Source organism: Ranitomeya variabilis, chromosome 3, assembly GCF_051348905.1.
Source record: "Ranitomeya variabilis isolate aRanVar5 chromosome 3, aRanVar5.hap1, whole genome shotgun sequence".
Taxonomy (NCBI): Eukaryota; Metazoa; Chordata; class Amphibia; order Anura; family Dendrobatidae; genus Ranitomeya; species Ranitomeya variabilis.
The window spans coordinates 207,853,941-207,867,759 of record NC_135234.1 but is presented as its reverse complement, the minus strand read 5'-3'; the positions used below and the strand labels follow the sequence as shown (position 1 = coordinate 207,867,759).

Sequence of the window (13,819 nt, the reverse complement as noted above, 5' to 3'; positions counted from 1 at the left end):
GTATATTAATTCCACAGTGCTATACAGACATCATCATCGCTGTCCCCATTGAGGCTCACAATCTAGATTCCCTATTAGTATGTCTTTGCAGTGTGGGAGGAAACCCACGCAAACATGGGGAGAACATACAAACTCCTTGCAGATGTTGTGATTGGTGGGATTTGAATCCAGCCATCATGCTGCCAGTATAGCCTGTAGGTGACACATGTCACTGTCATGCATCCATCAAAACATAGATGAGGAGCTTTTCTTAGCATATACGTTACACAGACACAAAATGACCAGACCAGAAACGGACCCTTCTTTTTTCCAACAGCAGATAAGGGGAGAAAATTGGGTCACTCCAGTATACACTATCAGTGTTCCCCAACTCCGGCCCTCAAGAGCCACCAAAAGGTCATGTTTTCAGGATTTCCTTAGTATTACACAGGTGATACTTGCATCAACTGGACGACCAAGAATCCCATCACCTGTGTAATACTAAGGAAATCCTGAAAACATGACCTGTTGGTGGCTCTTGAGGGCTGGAGTTGGGGAACACTGCACTAGATGGTCAACCATTCCCACCAGAGTCGCCCAACATTTGTATAGTGTGTATGACCACCTAAAACTGCTGGTAGGACAAAGATATCCTGCAAGTTACTAATTTATATAAAACCTCAATACAAACCACTCACATGGTATTTAGAGCACCAATATTTTTGTCTTTAAAACCATGTGTTAGGCACTGAAACGCCGTACAGATTGATTGGTGTCTTGATTCTGAGACCCACACTGAGCGGTAGCGCTCTTCAGCTGACTGAGTGCACACAGAGCAGATGTGGGGGCTTCATAGAAAGTCTATGCGCCTGGGCTCCACTCTGTGTACAGGCTCAAACATCTTTTTTTCCACCTATGTAATATATTTATTGATTAAATTTTGTATCCTTTCTTATTGTTTTCTTAGTTTCCCAAATCGCTTTGTTATTGGTCGTTCCCGTGGAGAGGCAACGGCAGAGCGCCGAAAGGAAGACTTGAATGCATATATTTGGCACTTGATCCATTCTCCTCCTCAGGTGGCTGAGGTTAGACAAAGTTTTTGCTTTCTAAAATTGAGAGCTATTTATTTCTGGGCACATTGCCATCTAACTGTCACATGATCAAAGTATACTTTGATATTAGAAAAGTGGACAGATCTTTAAAGGGGTATTCTGGTCTATACAAATATCACGTATCTGTGGGATAGGTGATAATTGTTAGATCTGTATAGGTCCCACCACTGAAACTCCACCAATTATTGCAACGGGAGACTTGTTCCCATGTTTTCTTTCAGCCACGGTCCTAAATGGAATAGAGCGGCTGGTGTATAGCATCAACGATCCAAAGATAACCAAGCACAACAAGTGATCATTAAAGCAGATGACCATACGCAGTTAATATATATGAGACCTCCCAACTCTCCATTGAAGGCATGTGTCGGTGGAGATGTAGAGAGGGCTGTTGGATTTTAACTGCCCTTTTTTTAAATTTTTGTGGAAATAAACGTTGCATGATTTCAGCAGCGGCTTTTACCCCCTTTTCCTAATGAGAGCACATGCATGCTTAACCAAGTCGAACAAGCATTTGTGTGAAGAGACAAGATAGTTGTGGGCCAAACAAGCTATCTAATGTCTATGGCCAGTGTTGGACCTTTTTTTGCTGTCGTATTTATGAACGAATTATTCTGCACCCCCCGATGAGAGGTTAATGTTTCACCACATTTGCCTCTTGGCGTAAGCTGCACCTGTCGCATTGTTTGCCTTGCTGTAATCCTACCTCTCATAAGAGTCTGTTCACAATCTGTTGTTAATGGAGACATTGCTCATTTCCCTTCTGGCGTAAGCCTACTGACCTGCATGTTCTCCTTATTAGACAATAATAGTATCTGGCCTAACTACGTGAGATAGTACCGAAATGTATCTCCGCTTCTTGTGTATTCTGTGGTCAGAAGTGAACTCTGCGGTTCTGATTAGCGTTTAAGTGATTGTGCCTACCACAATCTTATTTTTTGCTGCATATTAAACTATAGGTGATAATTTGATGATCATTTGGGTACAGTTACTCTGATGATCACCGATCCTGAGAATGGAGACTCCAAATCACCCATTTGAATGAAGCGGTGGTTGAGCATGTGCTGTGTTGCTGCATTCAAAGTCTAAGGGACTGTCATGGTTAACTGCATATAGTGCGTTATCTGCAGAGAGGAGAGGGTGAGAATAAGCCCTTTTTTGATTAACCTAAAACGAGAACGTGTTGTTTTTTTAAATGGTAGAGATAGATATACAATGGCTTGCAAAATTATTCACCCCCCATTGGCGTTTTCCGTGTTTTGCTACCTCTCAACTTGTAATTTCACAGTTGCTGTTTTTTTTTAAGGTTTGCATCAGTTCATGTAAAGGATATGTCTACAACTGTGAACATTTGGTTTTCTTTTTTTTTTTTTTTTTCTGTGAAGCAAACAACAAATAGGACAAAATAACTGAAAACTTCACTGTGCATAACTATTCACCCTCCTAAAGGGGGTGCAATTGCGGCTGCAAATCGCTTTGGATAAGTCTCTATGAGCTTTCTTCATCTTGCCACTGGGGTTTATGCCCATTCCTCAAGCAAAACTGCTGCAGCTCCTTCAAGTTAGATGGTTTCCTCTGGTAAACACCAATCTTCAAGTCTGACCACAGATTCTCAATTGGATTAAGGTCTGGGCTTTGACTAGGCCACTCCAAAACATTTACTGGTTTCCCCTTAAACCACTCGAGTGGTGATTTAGCAGTATGCTTTGGGGCATTGTCTTGTTGGAAGGTCAACCTCCGTCCCAGTCTCAAATCACTGACAGACTGAAACATGTTTTGCTCAAGAATCTCTCTGTATTTTGCACCATCCATCTTCCCCTTGACTCAACCATTTTCCCTGTCCCTGCTACTGAAAAACATCCGCACAGCATGATGCTGCCACCACCTTGTTTCACTTTTGGGATGGTGTTCTTGGGGAGATGAGCTATGTTGATTTGGTGTTTACCTTTGGTGGCCAAAAAGTTCAATTTTGGTCTTATCAGACCACAGAATGCCCTCCTTCCCGGGCTGAGAGTTTTGGTGGGCGATCCTCTCTTAGCAGGCTTGTTGCAGTACCATGTTCTTTCCATTTGATGATGCTCCAGGGGGATCATCAGAGATTGGGATATTGTTTCATAACCCAACGCAGACTTCTCTACTATTTTGTCCCTAACTTGTTTAGAGATCTCTTTGGTCTTCATGGTGTTGTTTGGTTAGTGGTGACTCTTGATTAACCCCTTAATCCCATATGACGTACAATCCCATCAAGGTGACCTGGGACTTAATTCCCAGTGACGGGATAGTACGTCACATGCCATCGGCCGCGCTCATGGGGGGAGTGCGGCCGATCGCGGCTGGGTGTCAGCTGACTATCGCAGCTGACATCCGGCACTATGTGCCAGGAGCGGTCACGGACCGCCCCAGGCACATTAACCCCCGGCTCACTGGGATCAAACATGATAGGTATAGGGAAGCATCGCGCAGGGAGGGGGCTCCCTGCGGGCTTCCCTGAGACCCTCGGAGCAACGCGATGTGATCGCGTTGCTCCGAGCGTCTCTTACCTCCTCTCCCTCCAGGCCCCGGATCCAAATTGGCCGCGGGGCTGCATCCGGGTCCTGCAGGGAGGTGGCTTACCAAGCGCCTGCTCAGAGCAGGCACTGGTAAGCCTGCAGCGCTGTAAGTCAGATCGCTGATCTGACAGAGTGCTGTGCAAACTGTCAGATCAGCGATCTGTGATGTCCCCCCCTGGGACAAAGTAAAAAAGTAACAAAAAAATTTTCCACATGTGTAAAAAAAAAAAAAAAATGTAAATAAAGAAAAAAATATATATATTATTCCCATGAATACATCTCTTTATCTAAATAAAAAAAAACAATAAAAGTACACATATTTAGTATCGCCGCGTCTGTAATGACCCGACCTATAAAACTGTCACACTAGTTAACCCCTTCAGTGAACACCGTAAAAAAAAAAAAAAAAAAAGAGGCAAAAAACAACGCTTTATTATCATACTGCCGAACAAAAAGTGGAATAACACGTGATCAAAAAGACTGATATAAATAACCATGGTACCGCTGAAAACGTCATCTTGTCCCGCAAAAAACGAGCCGCCAAACAGCATCATCAGCAAAAAAATAAAAAAGTTATAGGCCTCAGAATAAAGCGATGCCAATATAATTATTTTTTCTATAAAATAGTTTTTATCGTATAAAAGCGCCAAAACATAAAAAAAGATATAAATGAGGTATCGCTGTAATCGTACTGACCCGAATAATAAAACTGCTTTATCCATTTTACCAAACGCGGAACGGTATAAACGCCCCCCAAAAGAAATTCATGAATAGCTGGTTTTTGGTCATTCTGCCTCACAAAAATCGGAATAAAAAGCGATCAAAAAATGTCACGTGCCCGAAAATGTTACCAATAAAAACTTCAACTCGTCCCGCAAAAAACAAGACTTCACATGACTCTGTGGACCAAAATATGGAAAAATTATAGGTCTCAAAATGTGGAGACGCAAAAACTTTTTTGCTATGAAAAGCCTCTTTTAGTGTGTGACGGCTGCCAATCATAAAAATCCGCTATAAAAAACCAACGCTATAAAAGTAAATCAAACCCCCCTTCATCACCCCCTTAGTTAGGGAAAAATAATAAAATTAAAAAAATGTATTTATTTCCATTTTCCCGTTAGGGTTAGGTGTCATGATCTCAATGGCAAGAGATCATAGCATCAGCATATATAGGAACTAGCTCTTGGAAGATGGAAACTGAGCTGACCATGAACTAAACCTAACACACAACTAGCAGTGGCCGGGTAGCATGCCTACGTTGATTCTAGATGCCCAGCACCAGCCGGAGGACTAAATAATGCTAGCAGAGGAAAATATTAGTCCTAGCTCACCTCTAGAGAAATACCCCGAAAGGAGACAGAGGCCCCCCACATGTATTGGCGGTGAATTAAGATGAAATAACAAACGCAGCATGAAAATAGGTTTAGCAAATTTGAGGTCCACTTACTACATAGCAGAAGACAGAAAGGACACTTTCATGGTCAGCTAAAAACCCTATCAAAACACCATCCAGAAATTACTTTAAAACTCTGGCATTAACTCATAACACCAGAGTGGCAATTCCTGTTCACAAGAGCTTTCCAGACACAGTAACAAAACTACAGCTGTGAACTGGAACAAAAATGCAAAAACAAACATGGACAAGAGTCCAACTTATCTAGTAGTTGTCTAGGAGCAGGAACAAGCACAGAGAGGCTTCTGATAACATTGTTGACCGGCAAGCAACTAACAGAGCAGCAAGGTTATATAGCGACTCCCACATCTTGATGGGAACAGGTGAACAGAGAAGATGAAGACACCAGTTCAATTCCACCAGTAGCCACCGGGGGAGCCCAGAATCCAAATTCACAACAGTACCCCCCCCTCAAGGAGGGGGCACCGAACCCTCACCAGAACCACCAGGGCGATCAGGATGGGCCCTATGAAAGGCACGAACCAGATCAGAGGCATGAACATCAGATGCATTCACCCAAGAATTATCCTCCTGGCCGTATCCCTTCCACTTAACCAGATACTGGAGTCTCCGTCTGGAAACACGAGAGTCTAAGATTTTCTCCACAACGTACTCCAACTCACCCTCAACCAACACCGGAGCAGGAGGCTCAACGGAAGGCTACCAGAAGGACCTTGCCACCAAATCCCTGGTACCAAAAATGCCAGGATGACCTGCCAACGCAGAAGAATGAACCTCAGAGATGACTCTACTGGTCCAATCATCAGGAACAAACAGTTTATCAGGTGGGCAACGATCAGGTCTATCCGCCTGAAACTCCTGCAAGGCCCGCCGCAGGTCTGGAGAAACGGCTGACAATACCACTCCATCCTTAAGGATACCTGTGGGCTCAGAGTTACCAGGCGAGTCAGGCTCAAAACTCCTAGAAAGGGCATCCGCCTTAACATTCTTAGAACCCGGTAGGTATGACACCACAAAATTAAACCGAGAGAAAAATAATGACCAGCGCGCCTGTCTAGGATTCAGGCGCCTGGCGGTCTCAAGATAAATCAAATTTTTGTGGTCAGTCAATACCACCACCTGATGTCTGGCCCCCTCAAGCCAATGGCGCCACTCCTCAAAAGCCCACTTCATGGCCAAAAGCTCCCGATTCCCAACATCATAATTCCGCTCAGCGGGCGAAAATTTACGGGAAAAGAAGGCACAAGGCCTCATCACGGAGCAGTCAGAATTTTTCTGCGACAACACTGCCCCAGCTCCGATCTCAGAAGCGTCGACCTCAACCTGAAAAGGTAGAGCAACATCAGGCTGACGCAACACAGGGGCAGAGGAAAAACGGCGCTTAAGCTCCCGAAAGGCCTCCACAGCATCAGGGGACCAATCAGCAACATCAGCACCCTTCTTAGTCAAATCGGTCAATGGCTTAGCAATATCCGAAAAACCAGCAATAAATCGACGATAAAAGTTAGCAAAGCCCAAAAATTTCTGAAGACTCTTAAGAGAAGAGGGCTGCGTCCAATCACAAATAGCTTGAACCTTGACAGGATCCATTTCAATGGAAGAGGGGTAAAAAATATATCCCAAAAAGGAAATCCTCTGTACCCCAAAAACACACTTAGAACCCTTCACACACAAAGAATTAGACCGCAAAACCTGAAAAACCCTCCTGACTTGCTGGACATGAGAGTCCCAGTCATCCGAAAAAATCAGAATATCATCCAGATACACAATCATAAATTTGTCCAAATAATCGCGAAAAATATCATGCATAAAGGACTGGAAAACTGACGGAGCATTTGAAAGACCAAAAGGCATCACTAAATACTCAAAGTGGCCCTCGGGCGTATTAAATGCGGTTTTCCACTCATCCCCCTGCCTGATTCGCACCAAATTATACGCCCCACGAAGGTCAATCTTAGAGAACCACTTGGCCCCCTTTATGCGAGCAAACAAATCAGTCAACAACGGCAATGGGTATTGATATTTAACAGTGATTTTATTCAAAAGCCGATAATCAATACATGGTCTCAAAGAGCCGTCTTTTTTTGACACAAAGAAAAAACCGGCTCCTAAGGGAGATGACGATGGACGAATATGTCCCTTTTCCAAGGACTCCTTTATATATTCTCGCATAGCAGCATGTTCAGGCACAGACAGATTAAATAAACGACCCTTTGGGTATTTACTACCCGGGATTAAATCTATGGCACAATCGCACTCTCGGTGCGGAGGTAACGAACCAAGCTTAGATTCTTCAAAGACGTCACGATAGTCAGACAGGAACTCAGGAATTTCAGAGGGAATAGATGATGAAATGGAAACCACAGGTACATCCCCATGAGCCCCCTTACATCCCCAGCTTAACACAGACATAGCTCTCCAGTCGAGGACTGGGTTGTGAGATTGCAGCCAAGGCAATCCTAGCACCAAATCATCATGTAGATTATGCAGCACCAGAAAGCGAATAATCTCCTGGTGATCCGGATTAATACGCATAGTTACTTGTGTCCAGTATTGTGGTTTATTATTAGCCAATGGGGTGGAGTCAATCCCCTTCAGAGGAATAGGAGTCTCCAAAGGCTCTAAATCATACCCACAGCGTTTGGCAAAGGACCAATCCATAAGACTCAAAGCGGCGCCAGAGTCGACATAGGCGTCCGTGGTAATAGATGACAAAGAGCAAATCAGGGTCACAGATAGAATAAACTTAGACGGTAAGGTGCAAATGGAAACAGATTTACCAAGCTTTTTAGTGCGCTTAGAGCATGCTGATATAACATGAGTAGAATCACCACAATAGAAACACAACCCATTTTTCCGTCTAAAATTCTGCCGCTCGCTTCGGGACAGAATTCTATCACACTGCATACTCTCTGGCGATTTCTCAGTGGACACCGCCAGATGGTGCACTGGTTTGCGCTCCCGCAAACGCCTATCGATCTGAATAGCCATTGTCATGGACTCATTTAGACCCGCAGGCACAGGGAACCCCACCATAACATCCTTAATGGCATCAGAGAGACCCTCTCTGAAAGTCGCCGCCAGGGCGCACTCATTCCACTGAGTAAGCACAGACCATTTACGGAATCTTTGGCAGTAAATTTCCGCTTCATCTTGCCCCTGAGATAGGGACATCAAAGTTTTTTCTGCCTGAAGCTCCAAATGAGGTTCGTCATAAAGCAACCCCAAGGCCAGAAAAAACGCATCCACATTGAGCAACGCAGGATCCCCTGGTGTCAATGAAAAAGCCCAGTCTTGAGGGTCGCCCCGGAGCAAGGAAATCACAATCCTGACCTGCTGTGCAGGGTCTCCGGCAGAGCGAGATTTCAGGGACAAAAATAATTTGCAATTATTTCGAAAATTCTGAAACCCAGATCTATTCCCCGAGAAAAATTCCGGCAAAGGAATTCTCGGCTCAGATACAGGTGCATGACAAACAAAATCTTGCAAATTTTGTACCTTCGTGGCGAGATTAATCAAACCTGCAGTTACACTCTGAAGATCCATTACAAACAGGTGGACACAGAGCCATTCAAAGGAGAGAAAAAAAAAAAAAAAAAAAAAATTTCAGCAGACTACTTATTTCTCTCCTTTCTCAGCCAAGGATTTTAACCCTTTAATGGGCCGGTCAAACTGTCATGATCTCAATGGCAAGAGATCATAGCATCAGCATATATAGGAACTAGCTCTTGGAAGATGGAAACTGAGCTGACCATGAACTAAACCTAACACACAACTAGCAGTGGCCGGGTAGCATGCCTACGTTGATTCTAGATGCCCAGCACCAGCCGGAGGACTAAATAATGCTAGCAGAGGAAAATATTAGTCCTAGCTCACCTCTAGAGAAATACCCCGAAAGGAGACAGAGGCCCCCCACATGTATTGGCGGTGAATTAAGATGAAATAACAAACGCAGCATGAAAATAGGTTTAGCAAATTTGAGGTCCACTTACTACATAGCAGAAGACAGAAAGGACACTTTCATGGTCAGCTAAAAACCCTATCAAAACACCATCCAGAAATTACTTTAAAACTCTGGCATTAACTCATAACACCAGAGTGGCAATTCCTGTTCACAAGAGCTTTCCAGACACAGTAACAAAACTACAGCTGTGAACTGGAACAAAAATGCAAAAACAAACATGGACAAGAGTCCAACTTATCTAGTAGTTGTCTAGGAGCAGGAACAAGCACAGAGAGGCTTCTGATAACATTGTTGACCGGCAAGCAACTAACAGAGCAGCAAGGTTATATAGCGACTCCCACATCTTGATGGGAACAGGTGAACAGAGAAGATGAAGACACCAGTTCAATTCCACCAGTAGCCACCGGGGGAGCCCAGAATCCAAATTCACAACAGTTAGGGCTAGGGTTAGAGCTAGGGTTAGGGTTAGGGCTAGGGTTAGGGTTGGGGCTAGGGTTAGGGTTGGGGCTAAAGTTAGGGTTAGGGTTGGGGCTAAAGTTAGGGTTGGGGCGAAAGTTAGGGTTAGGGTTGGGGCTAAAGTTAGGGTTGGGGCTAAAGTTAGGGTTAGGGTTGGGGCTAAAGATAGGGTTAGGGTTTGGATTACATTTACAGTTGGGATTAGGGTTGGTATTAGAGTTAGGGGTGTGTCAGGGTTAGGGGTGTGGTTAGGGTTACCGTTGGGATTAGGGTTAGGGGCGTGTTTGGATTAGGGTTTCAGTTAGAATTGGGGAGTTACCACTGTTTAGGCACATCAAGGGCTCTCCAAACGCGACATGGCGTCCGATCTCAATTCCAGCCAATTCTGCGTTGAAAAAGTAAAACAGTGCTCCTTCCCTTCCGAGCTCTCTCGTGCGCCCAAACAGGGGTTTACCCCAACATATGGGGTATCAGCGTACTCGGGACAAATTGGACAACAACTTTTGGGGTCCAAGTTCTCTTGTTACCCTTGGGAAAATAAAAATTTGGGGGGCTAAAAATCATTTTTGTGGGAAAAAATATATTTTTTTTTCACGGCTCTGCATTATAAACTTTAGTGAAACACTTGGGGGTTCAAAGTTCTCACAACACATCTAGATAAGTTCCTTGGGAGGTCTAGTTTCCAATATGGGGTCACTTATGGGGGTTTCTACTGTTTTGGGTACATCAGGGGCTCTGCAAATGCAACGTGACACCTGCAGACCAATCCATCTAAGTCTGCATTCCAAATGGTGCTCCTTCCCTTCCGAGCTCTGCCATGCGCCCAAACGGTGGTTCCCCCCACATATGGGGTATCAGCGTACTCAGGACAAATTGGACAACAACTTTTGGGGTCCAATTTATCCTGTTACCCTTGTGAAAATACAAAACTGTTACCCTTGTGAAAATACAAAACTGGGGGCTAAAAAATCATTTTTCTGGAAAAAAAAAAAAAAAGAAGAATTTTTATTTTCACGGCTTAGCGTTATAAACTGTAGTGAAACACTTGGGGGTTCAAAGCTCTCAAAACACATCTAGATAAGTTCCTTAGGGGGTCTACTTTCCAAAATGGTGTCACTTGTGGGGGGTTTTAATGTTTAGGCACATCAGGGGCTCTCCAAACGCGACATGGGGTCCCAGCTCTGCCATGCGCCCAAACAGTCGTTTACCCCCACATATAGGGTATCAGCGTACTCAGGACAAATTGCACAACAACATTTGGGGTCCAATTTCTTCTCTTACCCTTCGGAAAATAAAAAATTGGGGGCGAAAAGATCATTTTTGTGAAAAAAATTTGATTTTTTATTTTTACGGCTCTGCATTATAAACTTCTGTGAAGCACTTGTTGGGTCAAAGTGCTCACCACACATCTAGATAAGTTCCTTAAGGGGTCTACTTTCCAAAATGTTGTCACTTTTTTCAATGTTTAGGCACATCAGGGGCTCTCCAAACGCAACATGGCGTCCCATCTCAATTCCAGTCAATTTTGCATTGAAAAGTCAAATGGCGCTTCTTCCCTTCCGAGCTCTACCATGCGCCCAAACAGTGGTTTACACCCACATATGGGGTATCAGTGTACTCAGGACAAATTGTACAACAACTTTTGGCATCCATTTTCTCCTGTTACCCTTGGTAAAATAAAACAAATTGGAGCTGAAATAAATTTTGTGTGAAAAAAGTTAAATGTTCATTTTTATTTAAACATTCCAAAAATTCCTGTGAAACACCTGAAGGGTTAATAAACTTCTTGAATGTGGTTTTGAGCACCTTGAGGGGTGCAGTTTTTAGAATGGTATCACACTTGGGTATTTTCTATCATACAGACCCCTCAAAATGACTTCAAATGAGGTCCCTAAAAATAAATGGTGTTGTAAAAATGAGAAATTGCCGGTCAACTTTTAACCCTTATAACTCCCTAACAAAAAAAAATTTTGGTTCCAAAATTGTGCTGATGTAAAGTAGACATGTGGGAAATGTTACTTATTAAGTATTTTGTGTGACATATCTCTGTGATTTAAGGGTATAAAAATTCAAAGTTGGAAAATTGCAAAATTTTCAAAATTTTTGCCAAATTTCCGTTTTTTTCACAAATAAATGCAAGTTATATTGAAGAAATTTTACCACTATCATGAAGTACAATATGTCACGAGAAAACAATGTCAGAATTGCCAAGATCCGTTGAAGCGTTCCAGAGTTATAACCTCATAAAGGGACAGAGGTCAGAATTGTAAAAATTGGCCCGGTCATTAACGTGCAAACCACCCTCGGGGCTTAAGGGGTTAATGGTGTTGCAGCCTCTGTGGCCTTTCAGAAAAGGTATGTATATACTGACAGACCATGTGACACTTACATTGCACACAAGTGGACTTCCTTTCACTAAGCATGTGACTTGTGAAGGTAATTGCTTGCACCAGAAATCTTTAGGGACTTCATAGCAAAAGGGGTGAATACATATGCACATGCCAAGTTTGTATTTATTTTATCCCATAAACTTAATTTTTACCTATATTTTTTCACTTCACTTAACCAACTTAGACTATTTAGTGCTGATGTACAACACACCAATCTGATTACAAAAATATTTAAACACAGGTTATAATGTAACAAAATACCGTATTTTTCGGACTACAAGACGCACTTTTTCCCCCCCAAAAAAGGGGGGAAAATGGGGGGTGCGTCTAATAGTCGCAATGCAGCTTACCGTGGCGGCAGAGGTGCGGCGGCAGAGGTGTGGCAGCAGAGGTACGGAGATGAGGAGGCGCAGTGAGCGGTGTCCCTTTTCCCGGTGAGGTGATGCAGCAGCCCGGTAAGGCAGCAGAGCCGGGTGAATCCTGATGTTATCGGTGGGCGCGGCCATCTTCCTGAGGCCGCGCGTTTGCAGATGGAGCTCTGCTGCCCGGGGCTTCAGGAAAATGGCCGCGGGATGCCGCGCGTGCGCAGATGGGGATCGCGGCGGCCATTTTCCTGAAGCCCCGGGCAGCAGAGCTCCATCTGCAAACGCGCGGCCTCAGGAAGATGGCCGTGCCCACCGATAACATCAGGATTCACCCGGCTCTGCTGCCTTACCGGGCTGCTGCATCACCTCACCGGGACTTTGGACTCTGTATCCTGTATCCTTTTGCTTCCCAGGATGGTGCAGCAAGGTTCAGGAAGGATCTCGTGGGCACATGGACTGGAGATGATGGAGGTAGTGGTGTACATTGTGAAGCGAGTATTCCACAGGCGCTCAGATGTCTGAGTCCTTGCCGCTTCCCGGCGCTCCTCAGCACCGCATGGCACGGCCGGCTCTCCGCCTCCAGCAGGGCTCGCAGCAGTACAGAGGCGCTTTTCCAGCAGTGTCCGGTCATGGCGGCTGTGTCTCGGTAGCGGAGCTCCTCACTTATTACCGGCTTCTGAAATAATTATTGCGCTGAGGAGCGCCGGGAAGCGGCAAGGACTCAGACATATGAGCTCCTGTGGAATACTCGCTTCACAATGTACACCACTACCTCCATCATCTCCAGTCCATGTGCCCACGAGATCCTTCCATCACCTTACCGGGGAAAGGGACCCCTCTCACGCCATACCTCTCACTGTGCCTCCTCATCCCAGCACCTCTGTCGGTAACCACTGCTGCCACCCTCCCATGGACACCAGGCCGTGGCGTCGCCCACCTAAGCAGGAAGGGACCCTGCTCAGGTGCACGCCGTACCGCATCACCCCACCTCTACCGCCACCATGCCTCCTGTGACCCTGCTCTGCCACCACCAGCCCTCAGGTAAGATACTGTAAATTCGGACAATAAGACGGACCCCCATCTTATAAAAAATCTTTTTTTCTGCAATTTTCACCCCAAATTTGGGGTGCGCCTTATGGTCCGGTGCGTCTTATAGTCCGAAAAATACGGTAGGTAAAAAGCCAAACGGGATGAATACTTTCACATGCCACTTTAACTTGTAACTTGTCACATTTTTAACCGACATGCCATCTTTCCTATTATCTGTCTTGCTTGAGTTACATGCCATTTTCATAGTTTGCAGCTTGGTGTCTAACTATGAGGAGTTTGTAGGATTTTATGCAGGAATATGCTTGAATAAAATAGAACAGAATAAAATGTATCTTCTTAAGCATCAATTATAGCGATACTGATCAATAGCCGTTGTGCAATTTATGATTCTTGTTATTTTGTATTGGAATATTTCTTGGCTTTGGCGATCAAACAATTGTGTCTTCTTTTTACAGTGTGATCTGGTTTATACCTTTTTCCACACTCTACCTCGTGATGAAAAGAATTTGAGCAACTCAATATCACATAGACCATCAGGTAAAA

General features: G+C 44.4%; 1 protein-coding gene across 2 annotated transcripts in view; it reads left to right on the top strand.

Annotated features, from left to right (window-relative positions):
- PIK3C2B (phosphatidylinositol-4-phosphate 3-kinase catalytic subunit type 2 beta) overlaps window positions 1-13,819 on the top strand; it is a 146,719-nt gene that overhangs the window by 118,460 nt on the left and 14,440 nt on the right. For both annotated transcript variants that reach the window (XM_077295051.1, XM_077295052.1), the window contains 2 exons: window positions 947-1,064; window positions 13,732-13,813. In XM_077295051.1, the coding sequence (XP_077151166.1) occupies window positions 947-1,064; window positions 13,732-13,813 (200 nt within the window). The remainder of the gene's footprint in view (window positions 1-946; window positions 1,065-13,731; window positions 13,814-13,819) is intronic.